Genomic DNA, 20063 nt, shown 5'->3' on the forward strand with positions numbered 1-20063 from the left:
CTTGTATTAAAAGGATGTAACATTTATTAATGTTTTTAGAAAATATTTTTAGGTAATGAACAAATATCAAATAAGAATGAAGAGTACAGTATTATGTTCATAGACTACTTCATAATATACACAGCCCGGCATGGCCAGGTGGGTTAAGGCGTGCGACTCGTAATCTAAAGGTCACAGGTTCGCATGCCCATCGCGCCAAACATGCTCGCCTTTTCAACCGTGGGGACATTATAATGTGACTGTCAATCTCACTATTCATTGGTAAAAGAGTAGCCCAAGAGTTGGCGGTTTGTGGTGATGACTAGCTGCCTTCCCTCTAGTCTTACACTGCTAAATTAGGGACGGCTGGTGCAAATAGCGCTCGAGTAGCTTTGCGCGAAATTCAAAAACAAAAAACAACAACAATCATAACAAACAAATGATTTAATGTTTCAATAATGACATATTTATGTCACGTATTTGTAGTACTGATAATAATTATTTGTTTGGTACTATTTATACATGTAATAAAAAAGAAAAAATTCAAGCTTCAATGAAAATATTTTTTAGTGTATCAAGTGACAGTAGAAATCACAAAATAGAGTATGTGATTTGTTGGGAAAATTGTAGCTTGAACCCAGTATCTCAGAAAAAAAAAATTATACGCATTCAAATAAAAAAATATTACAGAATTATAATTGTGTTAAAAATAAGTGGATTAATTTAACGATTTTAAGTTGTTTTTGTTTACGTCTGCGATGTTTTTCAATAACAAAACCATTAAAATTTTGCAAAATATTAAAATTACATTATAAAATTGGAATGTTACACTTGCCGATAACGTGAGAGGGAGCCTTAATTTCATTTGGTAAGCATGAAAAAGTTAGTGGTTAAACGTACTTTGTGCTGAAGGTTAATAAATGGAATATTGGATTAAAATTAATAAAATATTGTTAAATTTAATACGAACTAACAATGTGCGGTTTTATTCACTGAAATATTTTAAAGCTGTTTTATCTTTTATTATTGGCTGATTTATTTATAATGGTACACTTAAGTTTGAAAAACAAACGAATTAGCTTTGTCATCATTAGAAAAAAATGCAGCGTTTGGTGAAAGAAAAACAGCCTTTTACTTTCCGCGCATCTGTATCGTTAAGCAAAAACAAAAAATAGAAAGTGAACGTTTAGGGCAAACTTCATGTAGATTGTTGTACGATAACAGGAAGTCGTTTGTTTCTATAAATATCCATAATAATATTTTGATCTTAATGTAACAACTCCACATCCGCTTTACGTTTATTTGTAATCAGCTTTTATAATAATGTATTAAATTAAATTAAACATGGAAGTTGAATATATACTTATTTACGTTCAGCGACGAACTTTTACACGTATATGATGATAAAACTATCAAATAATCAGTGATGTTGTTCACTCCTCTACATAAAAAAATTTCTCAACCCAAACGAGCCGTTTTTGCATATAAAAAACTATCAAATATTCTTGTTTGGTTTTTCTTAAATTATGTTTGTACTTCTGCAGAAATATTTTCTTCCCAATAATAAAATCTTGCTATTAATTTACTAAAATGTTTAGTTGTTTGTTTTTTTAATATTTTCACATTTGAAGATTTTAAGTTGTTTTTTATTATTATTTACATTCATGGGCTAGATGTAGCTAAGTATACTCGCATTTAACCCTAGAATTCTTGGGTTCAATTACATTGTCGCAAAAATGAGTTCCGCCGTTTGAAGCCGTAAGAGCTCTGTAAAGTTTACGACCGCTATTTTGAAAACAGTGGCTGGCGTACTGGATTGTAGATCCGAAGTTTACCTCCAGAAGTTAAAATTACGCTATGTACGTTGGGGCTATGAGTGCGTTATTAGAACATCACTCAAATCACATTAATCTATTATAGTTGCCTCTGAATTGGGGTGATTGATGTTCACCAACTGCCTTCCTTTAGTTTATCAATTTAATATTAGTGGCTGCTTGTACAAAAATGCCATCGAGTAGCTTTTCGCAAAATTCAATAAAAACAAAAGCACGATTCAATCAGTAAAAAGTAGTCCATAATTGTCGGTGGACCTTGTTAACTATGGGCAAGCGTGTTTAGGCGTGCGACTCGTAATCTGAGGGTCGCGGGTTCGCATCCCCGTCGCGCCAAACATGCTTGCCCTTTCAGCCGTGGGGGCGTTATAATGTGACGGTCAACCCCACTATTCGTTGGTAAAAGAGTTGGCGGTGGGTGGTGATGACTAGCTGCCTTCCCTCTAGTCTTACACTACTAAATTAGGGATAGCTAGCACAGATAGCCCTCGAGTAGCTTTGTGCGAAATTCAAAAAACAAAACAAACAAACTATTTGCCTTCCTTCCGCCTCTCCCTTTGCTAATACCGTGGGATCAGTAATAAGCCCGATGTGGCTTTGCTATACGAAAACACGCGCGCACACGCCTTCATTCCAGTCTTTCAGTTCAAAATTAGGAACAGCTATTCGCATATAGTGCGTTGCATCTTTGCGTCAAAACGTGAGATAAACATATTTACTTTTACTGTCACAGTAATAGTGCTTTAAACCTAATTTTATTGTGCATTAAAATTTTGGATTTAAGAAATCGAATTTAACTAGTTATTCAACTCGAACTGAAAATATCTACAAAAATTAACTCTTCAACATGTTTTATTTTTTTAATTGTACTTTGTAAGTCTGGTCAGTAATAATTCAATCTGTTAAGTCATAAATGAAGTAATTTGAATTGAATTGGCTCTGCTTATTTGTTTGAATTTCACGTAAAACTACTAAAAGGAAGGCAACTTAGTCAAAGTTTTCCACTAACAACTCGCGCCAAACATGCTCGCCCCTTTTAGTCGGGGGATTGTTATAATGTTACGATCAATCCCACTATTCGTCGGTAAAAAGTAGTCCAAGAGTTGATGGTGGGTGGTGATGACTAGCTGTCTTGCCTTTAGTCTTACACTGAAAAATTAGGGATGGCTAGCGCAAATAGCCCTTGTGTGGTTTTTCGCGAAATTAAAAAAAAACAAAAAACACTGACAACTGTTGGGCTACTTTTCAGACCGGATAGTAGGATATGATTATCATTTTCATGTGCCAATGTCTCAGTATGGGTGCGAACTTCGGATCCACAAACTGCCATGCTAGCCAATAAGCTGCGCTTGGCCAAATAGTTTTTTGTTTAACAATTTATTTATATGTAATGATATGGAAATTACATCTTACAGTTACGTATACGTAATAAATAATTACGATTTTATAAGAATCAGAAAATAATTGTATTTATTCAATTTTACTCTCATGAACTATAAACGTCGTTTGAAGCCTAGCACGTAAACAACAAGTGAAATACTTTCGCTAACTTCAGACCAAGAAAGGATCTTGCATAGGTAAAAAATAAAAATTCACCCACTTTTCTTGTTAAGATTCCATTAATTATAGCTTGAAAGATATGTTAAAAATTGTGACAGTTGAAACTTGGTTTACCACACACATTGAAATGTTTGAAATAAAAGGTAGGTATATCGTGATTACTGCCAGTTAAGAATATTATTTTATAAAACTGCCTTTAAAGTCGTATAAATGAAAAGATTGATCAATTTTTTTGTTTTCTCCTCCCTTCTCTACATTTTTTCTTTTGAAAAGTAGATATGGAAATAAACTCTTATCATAACTGTGGGTGGTAGTTTAAAAAGTACTCTTCTAAGAATAATTAGTGTAGTGAGTTTTAGTTTTGACCTCCATTGGTACAATGGTATGCCATGCGTACGTGGTTTCCATATCCATGATGGCACAAATAGCTCACTGTGAAGCTTTGTGCATAACTATGAACAAACCAATTTAGTTGGTACAGTACTTGTCTACTGGATGAGAGGTTTCAGTTTGATTCGAAGCATAAAAGATGAATAAATGGAATTACTGCAGAAAAACTGGGGTTCAAGTGGTAATTTCACGGCTCTGACTGTTTGAGATAAGGTCCGTTAAAATCTCAAGTAAAAACGAGAAGAAAAAAAAAACATTGTGTGATCAAAGCTTAAAAAAACAACAACAAGGATTCAGTAAAGTAGCGAAAACGTAAATAAGGAACCGAACAGCAATTTCAAAGCTACTAACCTTTCAAAAATCGCATCCTACATTAATAAATAACATACGCACCTTGGCAGCTTTGCGCTCAAAAGACAACAATATTTTGTTCTTTCTGCGAATAGAAATAGTAAAATTAATTTTTCACAATTAGAATTACGGACATAAGCTTTTAAGTGGTTTCATGATATATGAAAAGCACAAAAATAACAGTGGTGAATAAATTACACTGACGCGCAATTTTTACAGATGATTTAATGAAAATGTTTAGTGTGAAATATATATATAAACGTGCAGATATACTTAAGACATTAGTATATTGTTTGTTTTGTTTAAAGAAAAAACTACCAAGACTGCTCATAATGTTGAACCTTTAACCAACGAGAAGGCAATGGGCCAGCTGATTTATTGTCACCTTTGGTATTTTTGTTTTTTAATCAACGTATAGTATGATTTACCCTATCATTATATCACACCCAGAGCTGAAAGGGTGTGCATGTTTGAGGCCAGGGCATTAGAAATTGAAATACATAAAATACTTTAAAGATTATTGTAATATCCACTACAAAAAGATAATTTTGTTTAATGTTTAGTAGATATGTGCTATCATTTAACAAATGTTGTTTGTTAAGAATCCGAAAAATAAAATAAAAATGATACAATTACAGTTTTTATTACATATACTTATGGCTTAAATATTGCAATTATAATATGGACGAAAATATTGTTTTTATTCCGAGTCCTGTATGTTTGTCTGAGCATTTATCTCTCTGTGTTTCGAAGATAACTTGAAAATATTTTATCTGATTTTCATCAAGGTTACTACAATGTTAAGTTTCTCCCAAGAACCACTTGTTTAACCTTTGGCGTATGTACGAAAAAGTTCAAGATTGCACTTTCGTCATGATGGAAATCAACGGAAATTTGAGATAAAGGATCTTAGATCACATTCTTGACAACAAGAAATCCATTTGAAATAAAATGTATGTCAGAACGGCTGGTAAGGGTATTAACACTTTTATTGATAAGGAGAGACCAGCGTTTCGACCTTCCTAAATCATCTTCAGGTTAAGAAAGAAACATGATCTTAGTTCACAGGCCTACAAGTTTTTTAGGGTGGGGATTTATTGATTAATAATTTAGATTAGTTTTCAAAGTACTCAAAAACATTATAGAGCGAAAATGTCACTCACTGAGTGTCTTTTTAGTTTCATAAAGTATTAAAGTATACATTTTGAGGATATACAAATTGCAAATAATTGTATAAATATATTTAAGGCACGAAATCATTCACACAAATAGTTATATTAGTTTCAAGGCAAAGTTACAGAAACAAAGTAGTTTAAAGCTATAGATAAATAAAAATTATGTTTCGCTGATGCTGAATAGCAAGGAAAGCCGTCATTACTCCATCGTTCGTGATACCTAAACAAACCTTTTAAAATTGAAGGTGATACAACCAGTTTTATATTATTATTATTGGGAAACATAAAATATCACAAAGCAAATAGAATTGATATGGCTGCCACCTAGTGAGTATGTTAACATTAACCTCGTGTAGTGGAGGGATAAGGCTAGAGGCTTTGTGTTGTGTGAGAACTGTTTTTTTTTTTTCAAAATCATACTTGGTTTTCAAAATTTAAATATTGCACATGTATTTGTTTAACGATTTTAATGCATATCATGACTTATTTTTTGTGTAAAATTATATTTGTGCCTGGTTTAATATGTGTTAATTGATTCGTGCATGAAATTTGAAATTGAAAACTTATTTCTCTAGTCTTACAATACTGATATTAAATTTAATTTATAACTTCTTTACTTAGATGTTAGTACATAGTCTTTCTTAGTATTATACTATCAGTATTACAAGTAATAGTTGTATAATACTATTGGTATCAGCAGTTAATAATAATGTGGTGTTATTGTTACTGCAAATGATTATAACTGAGTTAGTCCTAGTACTTGTAGTACCAGTGTATATTATTAGGGTATCGGTAATAATAACAGTTACTATTGCATGCTTTATTAAACAGTCCCATGCATTCTTCATTGTCCTCACCTGGGCCTGTATTCACTTATGTATTCTATCTTAACTGAAGCCTTGAAAGGCAATTATTTTAAGTGTTTGTGACTTTAACTTGGTATTTGTATTAATATATGAATACTGTATATATTCTTATGAATTTTGGAAATTTCAGTGTGTGTGTGTGTGTGACATTTGTTACACTCATTAAAAATAACCCAAACTTTAAGTTCTGAAAATTGTAACTGTTATTTTGTTTGATTGACTAATTCTTGGTGCACTATTGTAAGAGTATTCTCTCATAGTATTTGAAACATACAAAACAAATTACAGTTGATGTATAGTAACTGTAAAATGTACACATCTTAATTTAAGCAGAATTGTGTGCAACAGACTAAGTATAATTTTGACAGAACAAAAACTATAAATATGAATCATGTTCAGTGTGTGAAGATGGAATATTTTATCTTTATCAGTATAATTATATTTTTTTACAATGAAAGCTGCACAGGTGTGAACTTCTGTAGAAACAAGAAGGAATTAATAAATAACAAAAAACAAGTAAAAAATTACTGACTTACAATGGTTAAGTTCAAAATATTAAACTAATTTCTGTATTAATTTGTAACTGGATGTTCTTTGACAAAATGAATTATAACTGTTAAATATCTGTATATGATTATTATTGTATGTACTTTATAATATTTTGCCAGCAAGTTTTGGTAAATTTGTCAGAATGTATAGTAATATAATGATATTAATATTAATAATACAAAAAAACAAAAAGCTAGGTACTAAAGTGTAAATACAACAGTTGATACTGTGTTCTATAAAATGGTATTACTGGAATGATAAGAGATTATTTTTTCATTGTTATGCAAGAATCAAATACACCAAAGTACAAATACAAAAGAGTAAAACAAATACAACAAAAAAACTAGTTGTTATCTGATGTACTGTATTATAAATGTCTGTTCTTTTATAATTTTAATAAGCTTTAAAAAGTATCTGTTTTGTCTAGCATTAATGGACAAGTTAATTTCTAAGACTTGCAAGGAGTCTAGAAGAATAAAATTTATGACACTCTAATACTATATGTTTGAAATTTCTTTGCTTGTGTAGGTTAGTAGTACTGTTAGCCAATGCTCTAAATTATCTATTTTTTTCTTGTGTTGCTATCCTGGAACATTTAAAACATTTCTTACACAGTTGGCGTATCCATTAATTTTGAAACACCTGAATCAAGTGTTGTTGGGCATTGTAGATAAAACAACTGAAAGTTTTTAAGGTTTTCTTAGTGTCAGTTTAGCTGGACATACTGCATTATTTTGCACTTAACAATATAAAACTCTTATAAGTCTTTTTAAATTAAAATATTTTATCTAGTTACCTTCCCTGTATTTTATTCAGTAGTAAATTTAGAAATGTCTGGTCAAATAAATATCTGCACATATTGTTCACATGTAATAAATATCCCTAAACTCTTTTGAAGTTTCCCTAGAAATATTCATGCTCACTTGAAATGTGTATTTATCACTATTCAAGATGTACAACTACTACTTGGATGCTTTGTTTCAAAACTCTAACCTGTGTTATGAGGTAGAAAAACACATTTCTAAAAGTACGTCTTAGTGTTTGTTTAATTATAACTTAATAAATGCTTTGTAACAACATATTCCAATGTACTTATTAGGGTTGGTAGATCTACTCATCAGCCCCATCAGTAGAGCTAATTCAAATATATTACTAACAACAGGTGTCAAATTTGGGTTTTTCATTTTGAAAGAAAATAAGGGTCACATTACTGTCTCTAAATCAGAACTTCCCCACTGCATAATCACTTCTGAAGAAACAACAACAAAAAAAACTCCATTGTCTTATTCATGTTTTGAAAGTTTAAAGATAAGTGTTATTAAATTAGATTACAAAAAATATTAGATTTTTTAGTTATTTCTAACTTGAATACTCAATTTTTTCAAAGTTATTTGTTTTTTATTGGTACAAGAACTATCAGCAAAACAAAAATTTAAAAAATACAAATACAGTTTCAGTTGATTTTTAGTTCTGAAAGTGTTTAATGTTTAATTGACATCCTTGCCCTTTTGATGTTTGCTTATCACGTTTACTTAATTGTGGTTTGTTTTGTACATTTTAATAATGTTATGAATTTCAGCTTGCTACTTGTTAAGTTTTACTTAACAGATGGGTACAATTGCTCTGTGTTTTACAAGTTTGTGATATTATAAAACTGTGCATGCAGTATTATGGATAACTAATTTCAAATTTCTTTGTTTATTCTGTTGATTGTTTCCAAAATTATTTCATTAAGGAAACATGCTTCTACCTAGTTTTGAAATCAGTGCTTAGGGTTTCTAGTTAATCAGAACTCTGAAGTTTTGTACATAGATACACTAGTACTCTTCAGTAATATGTTTTAAAATAAAAAGCTTATTATTTATCATTAGTTAAAGAAATTAATCAAAGTTTTTTGCATAAACCAAAGTATATGAACTACTTGTAGATATAATTGTACTAAATTTTGTTTCAAACCATAAGGTAACTTTGTGGTAACCTCCACTTGTCCTGTACAGGCTAAAATGGTTCTGAAGTTATTTCTGTTATGTTAATGGCTGTTAAAGTAATCTCTGATATATAAAATAAAAACTTAGCAAAATTTATCAGGTTTATAAGCATTAAGATAAGGCTGCATGACTGTGTTATGTATATCTTAGAAATCTAGAAACAGATATTTGGTTTAGACTGGTAAACTGAATAGTTGCAGCAACGTTGCATTATTATATGTAATTTATTTAAAATAACAATATAAGTGCATGTGAATTACTTGATCATTTATTATTTGTATAAAAAATGTTTGAACCACTTCCAAAGTAGCAGTTTTTTTTATTTTTTCACAGAATTTTCTGCATATTTTGTGTTCTTTATTGTCCATTTAAACACAAACCATGCCAGAGCTTAGTGTTGTTGATGTTGAAACTGCGCAGGAGAAAGTGGTAAAAACAAATGATAGTGGTAAGTTTACAAGAAATGGATCAGTAGATTATGAGTAAAGAAATACATTGGAAATCTGAAAGGTTGTAGCATGTTATATATTAATGGAATTAATTGGTTGGTCATCATCTATGGACTATGAATCAGGTTCCGTGGTTTGTATCCTGTTGCTACAAAATCATGTCCTGTTTGGAATTATGGGTGCATTATAAAAGTGACAGTCAAATCTTACAATTCTTTTAAATAGCCCAAGAGTTGGTAGTAAATATTGGCTGCTGCCTTTTCTGTAGTATTTTCAGTTTAATGATAGTTAAGCCAAAGAGCACTTGTGTAGCTTTGTGTCTGAAACAAATACAAACAAATAATTTATATTTTTTTAAATTTATTCTAAATTTTGAATATTTAGTTAGAAGTAAGTTATGTAGAAATTAACATATTAAGTATTAGTTGAAAATAAAATCGCATATCAGCACAATAATTCATAAAAGGTATCTATACACGGTGACCTGGAAACAATTTTACTCTCTTTAGAATGACAAGCTTGGCCTTTCAAAAATAGATAGGCCAGGTGGTTAGGGCATTCAACTTGCAATCTGAGGGTCACTGGTTGAAACCCCTGTCACACCAAACTGCTGCCATTTCATTTGTGGGGGCATTATACAGCAATGGTCAGTCTCACTATTTGTTGGTGAAAGAGTTGGCAGTGGGTGGTGATGACTAGCTTTCTTCCTCCAGTCTTGTACTACTAAATTAGGGACAGCCAGCACAGATAGCTATTGTGTAGCTTTGCTCCAAATTCAAAACAAACCAAACTTAAAATAGATGTTTTATGTTTGTTCTGATATGTTACTTTTTTTAGCTAGTTAAAATGATGAAGTAATTTACTGGAAGCAGCTGTTTTCTTGGCAAGGTTTGGTCAGGGGATTAAGAAATTACTTGATGTCAGGAGTTTTGAATGAAAGAGAATTATACTGAATAAAAAATCAAAAATGTGAAATTACTCCAAAATTTAAAAAAAAAAAAAAAATTAAATGTATGAATACATAGGTAAGTTATATTTTCAGCTCATGAATCAGGTACAGATTCCGACAGTGAAGATTCTGTCCCCGAGTTGGAAGAACCTGAAACCTCTGGGACTCAATCAACTAGTCAGGAACAGGTGAGTCATTTGGATACTTTATGAATATTTGTTTTTTACATGAAAGTCAGTATCTCTAGTTTTGTTCTAAATTATTTCAATTTTTTTATAACAAATCAAAAGTGGTATATTAACAGATGACCCAAAATAATATTTTAGTTTTAACAAATTTTTAAAGTATTAGAAATTATAATGAGTTCATAGAACTTTCACAATATCTGCAGTGATGAGCAAAAATAATCATCTCATAGCACAAACTTACAAAAAGGTGCACAGACTTTTGGTTTCGAACTGAGTTTAAATGTACACAGTGGACTGTATTAATCTCACAAAATTGATATAATTAACATAATCCAAACATAGTACAGAAATGTCTGAAGTATGTAAACACAGTGTATTTAATATCTATTCATCTGCCTAGGTTTATAACAAATTTACAAATTCTTGTATTATATTTATTATAGGCTTATTTGTGCACATTTTTTTATGGTGATTAGATCTTTAATGAGAATCCCACAAAATTATACATCTGATATCGACCATAAAAAGGAGTGAAGTTTTTATATTTATTAGAATATTCAAGTTTCTACAGATGTTTGAAATGAACAAAGGTTCACTGTGTTACTTTTCTGTTTAGGTATCAGACCACATAGTTTTAATGGTTAACCCTCTGCATACAGGCTCATTAATTTTTGACTGACCTTTTAATTAACATGTAACTGTGAAGTTCAAAAAACAGACGATTGACTGACCTTATAACCTTCTCAAAATAATATGAAATATTTTCAAATCCTTTATACCATCTTTATAGAATAACTACATATAGTTATGAACAAATGTAACCTATTTACTGGAACTTTAGACAGTGTATAAATAGCATCTTTGAAAACTAATATGAAATATTTTCAAATCCTTTATACCATCTTTATAGAATAACTACATATAGTTATGAACAAATGTAACCTATTTACTGGAACTTTAGACAGTGTATAAATAGCATCTTTGAAAACTTTAATGGACTGTAACTGGTATTTGGGTTTCTGTACTGAGGCCTTTTACACAATTTATTTTTACAGCTGAAGCTAATACAGTTCAAATAATTTAGCCATTTAGGTTCATTGCTTTACTGTCACTTAATGTCAGAGCAAATTATCACAACAGGGAAGGTTTATTTAAACACAGCAATAAGTTACCAGCATTCTTGATCAAGCTATAACAGTCTTTTTGTCCAGAAAATGCTGTTGATTTTGAGTTGTCTTTTTTTTATCTAGCCTAGTAAGATTCTAATTTGTATATTTTATTCACCTTTATAATGGTAAATAAAGTATATACATGAAAAACAAAAAATTTAGAACTTGTAGATCTTGTGCCTTCTCTGTTCTTTAAGCCTAGATGAAAGTTGTTTTATTTGTAATTGTGTTGTTAGCACTTTAGTTGATTTCTTTTTATGTTTTTTCAATGTGTAGTTGAGGGGACGTACTAAAAATACAGACCTAAAACTATTATAATTTAACTGGCTAAGATATATGTATGTTAGAATATTTTTCTTACTGGGTTGAGGAACTCTCTGCAGTACCAAACTATAGAAACAAAGGAACTTCGAAAGCAGTTGTAAGAAAACTAAGTTTTAATGAAAGTATTAAATTAAAACTTTCTCTGTCACATGTCAGAGAATTATTCACTTTTTTAAAGATAACGTGTTACATACAGGGTGCTTTATGTACATTTTACTTTACGGCACATGTTATATTACAGCAAGAATAATATTTTGAGATATCTAATGTAGAAATGTTAGTCCTCAGAAACTTAGAAATTTTTAGGATGTGCAGCAAAGAGCAGAGAAATGTCACATGCTATGTAAAAATGAAGATTGAGATTTTTTTTTTTTCAACTTGAGATAAAATTATATATGATTAAAACATGAATTACAAACTACATTTTGTTGCAAAGTTTACTGGTATACATTGATATTAAAGTAGCTTGAATTTTAAATATAACTGTAAAAAGTAACAACACAAATGCTTTGTTCCATCCTTTTCTAGTGTTAAAGAAGCAGATTTTTTTTAAAAAAAAGGACATTTGATGGAATGCTTCGACTTGTATCTTTACCAACAGTAGTAAAGTAGGGAAAATTCATTAAAATATTTATTATTACTCTTACATATAAGAGGAAATATTTGAGAAATTCAGGACACTGTATGCTGCATTTCTGTTTAACAGTATGAATTTTTTTAATTCATGTTTAACACTGCCACTTGTACTTGATGCTTTCATGATATGAGTATTAAGCTTATACATTGTTCAAAAAGTGTTGTTATTATAACCTAGTGCATTAAAATATCTTGAGAAACTCTGACCAAAAATGTATTTTGATAGTGGTGGATCTAGAAACAGTTAGTAAAATGAAATATACTTGGTTCTAACTCCAACAGAATTCACAAATCTAATTAGCATATCTGAACTTTCTGGCTAAAACTTTTACTGAGACAAAAGAGGTTGAGATGAACCCCACTTTTATGGTAGTTTAACACTGATACATTTTGGGTTTATCCTTGTTTGTGGTTTATACTATAATTTTTTATCTGTTTTTGTTATTATTATTATTGTTTGAATGTGAGATTCTTTATAAAACAGTACTAAGAAAAGTACTAGTAGTTATAATTAATCAAATATATTATATTACACCCATTTGATTTATGTTTCATTAGTCTGTCCTTCCTAATGACTTATTCATATAAATTAAATGATGGTTTAGATGGCTGAAGCAGCGGGTATTACAGAGGAAATGGTCAGCAAAGCTAAGCAGAGCCGAAGTGAGAAGAAAGCCAGAAAGGTGATGTCCAAACTGGGACTGAAGGAGGTGTCTGGAGTTAGTAGAGTCACCGTTCGTAAGTCAAGAAACATTCTGTTTGTGATCACCAAACCCAGTGTGTACAAAAGTCCAGCTTCTGATACTTATATTGTCTTTGGTGAAGCTAAGGTGAGAAAGGAATGGTATAAGTTAATAAGTTAGTCAGGAAGACCTGTTAAATATAATTATATTATGCACTTGCCACTGGAATAATCAAGTCAAACCTGCAAAAATATTTTTGAACTTTAGAAAAGATAGTTCTGATAGCTTCTGTAATTTGTAACATCTGTTTTGATAGTTTTGTTGTAGCTTTTATGAATTGTAACTTCTGTTACATTGTCTTGCAAGGTAACGCCTACCCCCCCTTCCCTGCATAGTTTCCATATTTTGTAGCCACTTGAGTTGGCAATCATGAAACTTTCAAGTGAGACCTTATACTTAGAATCTGCACAATCTAGTCCTGACTGAGAAAGCTAAAAAAATGTTGATATTATGTAAGTAAAGTAAATTAGATTATCAAATAAGATTAGAATATTAGAAGAATCTATCAAAAAATATTCTCAATTGCATAAGTTTTTAACCCTTTTGCCATAGCAACTTTAAATCAGTTCAGGTGCATATTATTTGTTTGTAATGTTACAAAATTAATGTAATGGTCTCTGTCTGTGTGTAAACAAAGTAGTTTAACTTCAAACTAAATGCATGTGTTATCGAAGACCAAGGAGCTTTTTAAACAAGTTATGGATAAAGTGGTAGAGAGGCACAGATCAGAAGAAGGTTGCAAGAAAATTTCATAGTCCCTGATTATCCCTTTGAGTACTTTAAGAAGTGGATTGTGTTTAATACCACCAAGTCACTATTGAGATCAGACCACCCTTCAAACCTGAGCAGCCAGGAAAGAAGGAAACTGGTTAGTGAAACCAACCATTGACTTTGAAAGATTTGCAAAGTTCCATGTGTGAGATGGAAATAAGTGTTTGTCCATTGACAATATACCAATTCCTACACAAAGCTGGCCTGTATAGGTGAGTGGCAAAAAGAAACCATTAGTGAAAAAAGAATCATCTCAAATTTCAAATGGAGATTGCAACAAAGCATATAAATAATACTGCAGAGATGTAATTGAAGGTTTTGTGGTAAGAGGAGACAAAAATGAGATTTTTTGTTCTAAATATGTTTGGAACAAACATGCAGATCATCATCCTAACTGTCAAGCATGGTGGTGACAACATCATATTATAGGGATACTTCTCATCAGCAAGGACTGGGAAGCTTGTCAGGATTGAGGGGAAGATAGATGATGCAAGAGAATCCTAGAGGAAAACTTGCTTGGGTCAACAAAGATTTTAAAACTGGGCCCAAAATTTACATTTCAACAGGACAATGACCTTAAGCACAAGGTTAATTCCACATTGAAGCAGTTTTAAGAGAAGAAAGTGAATATTTTAGAGTGGCCCAGTCACAAGTTCTGACTTGAATCCAATGAAAAATATTTTGTGAGAGTTAGACTGCCGTCCATCAACAACCCCAACAAACTTGTCAGAGCGAGAGCAATTTTGGCATGAAGAATGGGCAAAATTACACCATTCCCTTATGCAAAGTTGGTGGAGACCTATCCAAAAACTTTGGTTTATGAATTTTTTGCTGGTTTCTTTGACATTCAACCTTCTTCACAAATCAATGTTAAGTTTGGTAATTAGAATTTTGAAAAGAAACAAGTTCATTAAAATATTGATTGCATTATTTGTATGTCTTCAAAATGTTACATTATATGTAAGTAATAAATACTTTTGCAAGGTACTGCATCTGTTCTGGTAGTGTATAGTAGCTTCTGTGATTCATAATACCTGTTCTGCTAATTTTAGTAGTTTCTGTGAACTGTAACATCTGTTACCTGTTTTGACAGTTTTATTAGCTTGTATCTTTTGCAACACTGTCTGTTCAGATACTTTAAACCTAAATTATATTAATATCTGTTGCTACATTGTAAAAATTAGATGTCAAATTAATAACTGTTTTATGTTCTTGCCTTCTGAAAGTTAAGGAATATGATGGTAACTGGGTTAAGTGAATTACTTAAAATGGTTTTATTTAATGACAGGTAAGAAATTCTCAACTTGGTTTTAAAGTGGTGAATTATGAAACTTCTATTGTTTTCAAAAACCATTTGTGTTATTACTTTTAAGATTGAAGACCTCAGTCAGCAAGCACAGATGGCAGCAGCTGAGAAATTCAAAACTCCTGAACCAGGACTGGCTGTAGGTGAACCAACAAGAGCTGCCATTTCCCAACCAATTGAAGAAGAATCTGAAGAAGACGATGAAGAAGTATGTTAATTAAGTGTATTATTATTTAATAAATCAAGGTGAATGTTAAAGGAATAAACTATGGATTCAGAACTAAGGTAGTTTAACACAATAAATATAATCTGATATAACTAGAAATATTCATCAGAAATCATTACACCAGAGAGAACTAAGATTGTAGGAACCAAATGACCTTTAATTAGTTTGGTTAAAGAATTTACCAAGGAAAGTATTATTCTAACTAGTAAAGAGAGGTTACTGTTAAAGTATTTTTGTAAAAGCATCCAAGATCATGATGATAAAATATCTTTTGTTGTTCTCTCATAAAACTAAGATACCGAATTAACAACTGTTTTGTTCTTAATGTAATTTGGTTGAATGGGTGGCAACTGCCTGTTTTAGAAACATGAGTATAGAGTGACATTTCGAAAGGCAAAATTTATTTAAATAAGTTATTGCAACATACGTAACATATACATTTCAATATCTAAAAAAGTAGTGTGTGTATTATAATGTTGTAAATTGGGGATGCTTGGGTAGACATGCAGAGTTTACAGAGAGATACTGAAAGATAAAGAGCTGCTAAAGACAGCTTGTTCTAGGAGAACCTGGGGTGGCATTCTCTTAAAAAATTAATATACAGTTGCTCTATAAGCCATATATGTAAAAGTGAGGGGTACGACTTGAGTCCAAACTTGTGTTATATGTATGTTCTTATGAGATGTCTTTTACTCATACAGTGGACAAATCAATGATACAGCTGAAAACTAGAAACATTGCAAAGGTGTTCTTCAAATGTACTTCCATTTCACATAATTTAAAGCTTGATAAATATTATATTGTAAAAAGAGAGAAGACATTTTACACATTTTAGTGTGTGTTATTTCTGTATTTTTGATTCTTCAATGAAATATTTCTGGCTTTTGTAATGTGTTTATCAGCAGAGATGATTTCCTTTTATGAAACCAGTAATGATATTTATACAGGTCGATGAGGCAGGTGTTGAAAGCAAAGATATTGAATTAGTTATGTCTCAAGCCAATGTTTCCAGAACTAAAGCTGTAAGAGCTCTCAAGAACAATAACAATGATATTGTCAATGCTATTATGGTAAGTCTCATTATTGTGTATTTATAACATGTTTACTCTGAAATCAATCTTGAAGAAAAGACTGCCATTTGTAGCCAATATACTGAAGTCATTTAAATTCTAGAAGTAAATGACTTCATAACCTGATTTTATTATTTTTCTTTAAATGGGCACTCAGTGTTTTCTTTTGTGGGAGCATTCCACTAAAACACAAACTGTAACTGACTGTACAAAGCTTTGTATGTACATTTGTACTGTTGTCAGTTAGTTTGTATTTTAACAGAATGTTTGTGAAAGAAATATTGAGCGTACATTTAAAAAACAAATTTGATGCTATGAGGTTCTTTATTTCTCGAATTAAAATATCCTCTATACATCATTAATGAGTTTACTGAAGTGATTATTTGTTTGGTTGGGATTTCATGTAGTGATATTGTATATATATATAAAGACATGGAATTATTGAAATGCAAGTAATACACTTCAGAAATCAGTACCTCTTGAGTAGTGACAACTAGTTGATGAAGTTATTGATGGTACAAAACACTATCACAGAAAATACAAAATAAAAACATATGAGTTGCATGTTATACTAGTATTTCTCCAAGCTCTATGTTTACACAGAGTATTTCATCTTGTTTCCATACTGTCATATAGTGTAGAACATTGTTCCAAATATTTTATATTACTCACATCTGTTCATGCAAATTGTTTGGTTACATTTTAACTCTCAGATTTTTGTATCAGCTCAAAAATGTTCACAGTTGGATTATGTGTGTGCCATTTATGGTTGGTTGTGTTTTCAAAATCAGTATATTGTTTTGTCACGCTGCACATTTGGGTGTCTAGCTGAGAGACAAATTCCTGTCCAGTGAGTCATGTTTCTGATAAATCCAGAATCAGTCTTTAGTTTTCATCTGTAGAATGCAGTCACTTTTGTGTAGATTATTGAAAGAGTGGGTTGGGATACAGCCCCAGACTTGTGTTCATAAGTTACTGTGCTTCACTGCAGTTGTTACATATTTACAACGGTGCTGCTTTTCTCTCTATTGTTGCACAAACTGGTATTATTATTACTAAATAACTTGAGCTTGTAAAAGGCATATTTCCAGAATTGCTCATTCTAATTACTGATTGTAATCTGATGCCATTTTCATTCAGTCATTTGGTCTGATCACTCCTGAGCAGCAGTTTTATGTCCATCAAGACCATGTCGTGAACTTTATATTTCTTGAAGTAACATTCACACTTATTTGCACTTGACTGGTGTCTCTACACTTTGAAGTACTTAGCATTTATTATTAACAGTATAAGTTTCAAATAACCTTTTCAGGGTCTTACCACAAGAGTATACTTAACATGTAAAGTTCTCATTTTTACATTTTTCATGTGGTATATCATTCCTGAGAATGATAACTGGCTCTTGCCACTCTGTCAAGCACATTATAACTGGCTGTACATTTATAGAATTTGCTGTGATGTGACAGTTTAGTGATTAGTTAAATGACAGTTGCAGTGTTGCATATTATCAGGTGACTGTATTCTCTTTCAGTTCATTTGTCCCTAATAAAGAGGGTGGCATTCCCATAGTGTTTGCTTTTTGTTCTGTTTTTTCCTCACTGTGTCCATAATTATTTCCAATGCTTGGGTGTATTACTATCAAATATAAAAAAATATCTGGATGGCCAAACATAAATACTTTGTATATGGGCACTGACTTGTGATAAAAGTTAATTTTAGTCTTACATAGCTTTATTGTTGGGTGAAAGTAAAGCATATTTATCATGATATGTAAGAAAATAAATCTATAATAGTTGTACTGTTATACATCCAGTTATCCCCTAAATTTCTTTAAAGCTTTCAGGTTCTTTTAGAAAGGTTCAGCATTACTTGTAAATAGGTATCCAATATACATAGGTAGGTTTTTAAGAATTTAAATAGTGTTTTTCATGACTCTGAAAATGAAAAACAAGGAATTTTGTTTAATTTAGGTAATTTTTTTATTTATTTTTTTTTGGCCAAATACACTTACTGCTAAAAATAATCTTGAAATTTTTAGAACTTTCTAAGTCTTATAACAGAATAATTGTGAGAGATGGAAATGGCAATGGAAAATTAAATGTTTTCCAGTAACAAACCATAACTATCAAAAATAATGTTATAAATGAAATTCCATTATTTTAAACTTAAATGTGACTAAGAAATATTAATAACAAATATCTGTTATATCTCATTGTCAGGATGAGCTTTTTTCTTCATATTATAACTGCAAAGTTTTATAGTGAGTATCCACATTTTTATTAACCCCCTAACTGTAGCTGCTTTAAACTTGTGCAGAAGTTTTGCAAGCTGTATGTTGTATGCCAGGATACTTGTATTCAGCTGCCAAAGGCAAACTATATCATACATGGCAAATCAACAGTCAGTGAGTTAAGATTAGGAAAATGTTAACTTTCAAAGATTGTTTCTATCTAAGGTAAAAAATGTATTAAAAAAAAGCTTAACTTAGTACTTAGAAGTCTCCTTACAAAATTGTAAAGTACACTTTGTTTTTATTATTCAGCCAGGTTAGCAAAGTGATAGGAAATTAATAGCTTCTGACAAAGCTGTAATAGCAAAATATTGAGTTAATATGTTATGTTTTATGTTAAGGTATGAAGTGTTATATTATTTACATTTGTTTTTTAATTTAACCATTGCAAAATTGACTTCAAGCAGGACACAAAATAGTAGATATCCATAATTGGAAAGATGTTGGCAGTGCAGAATGTATTAAGTGATTCTGCTAATCAGTTTTAAATCATAATCACTTCAATTTTCTTTTTAAATTCTCAAGAAAATTCCTGTCAGAGGGGAAAAAATATATATATATATACAAGTGTTAACAGAGTTGATGCTGGATTTCTAGTCATAAGAAAGAAATTAGAGTTCATATTTTACCAGATGGTAGTTGAACTTTATTCTTATAGAAAGTATTGAATTAAGGGAGAAAAAACAAACAAAAAACAACAACAGTAGATTAAAAGAAATTATTATGGTCTTTATTCATAATGTTCTTGTTCTAATTGTATTTTCTAATATTTTTCTTTTTAATATACATCATGAATTAATATTATATACAGTAAATAATTGTTTTTTATTTTACAGGAGCTCACTATGTAGTTTCAAATTACTGTTAAAAGTGGACAGTACCATCTACCATATACATTGTTGCTTGTATTATCTGCAGTGTGTTCATTCTTGCCTTCCCTCTGTCAGAAAAATGCAAACTGTAAAATAAAAATTTGAGTTTAAAAGTCATTGCTGTCTTGACACATTTCAAATAAGACATTTTGGTTGTATTCACTTTTCTTTTTTACTTCAGCCCTTTCACAGTGGGCTTGGTATAAAATACACAAGATTATTTACACATTTGCACGTTAAGTAACTTTTAATGCAGTATGTGTATCTTAATGAAATTTGGTAGACTTTTAGTAAACATTACAAGTATTTTATATATAAAAGGATCAGATTTTTCAATTTAGTATTTTTACTAAAAACGTGTTTGAATATATCAAGTTGTT

The 20063-nt window shown here is 30.8% G+C and overlaps 1 protein-coding gene across 1 annotated transcript; it reads left to right on the plus strand.

Annotated features, from left to right (window-relative positions):
• Positions 1–5609: 5609 nt before the first annotated feature.
• LOC143222491 (nascent polypeptide-associated complex subunit alpha-like) lies at positions 5610–19800 on the plus strand. The gene is made up of 7 exons (XM_076449094.1): positions 5610–5674; positions 9024–9138; positions 10182–10276; positions 13011–13235; positions 15293–15433; positions 16399–16521; positions 19648–19800. The coding sequence occupies exons 2-7, from the start codon at positions 9072–9074 to the stop codon at positions 19660–19662; spliced, it is 666 nt and encodes a 221-aa protein (XP_076305209.1). The 5' UTR covers positions 5610–5674; positions 9024–9071; the 3' UTR covers positions 19663–19800.
• The last annotated feature ends 263 nt before the right edge of the window (positions 19801–20063 follow it).

Source organism: Tachypleus tridentatus, chromosome 8, assembly GCF_004210375.1.
Source record: "Tachypleus tridentatus isolate NWPU-2018 chromosome 8, ASM421037v1, whole genome shotgun sequence".
Classification (NCBI taxonomy): domain Eukaryota; kingdom Metazoa; phylum Arthropoda; class Merostomata; order Xiphosura; family Limulidae; genus Tachypleus; species Tachypleus tridentatus.

Coding starts and splice junctions, on each gene's coding strand:
- LOC143222491 (XM_076449094.1), top strand. CDS start 9,072: ATGCCAGAGCTTAGTGTTGTTGATGTTGAAACTGCGCAGGAGAAAGTG. Junction 9,139..10,181: donor GGTAAAAACAAATGATAGTG/GTAAGTTTACAA, acceptor TTATATTTTCAG/CTCATGAATCAGGTACAGAT. Junction 13,236..15,292: donor TTGTCTTTGGTGAAGCTAAG/GTGAGAAAGGAA, acceptor ATTACTTTTAAG/ATTGAAGACCTCAGTCAGCA.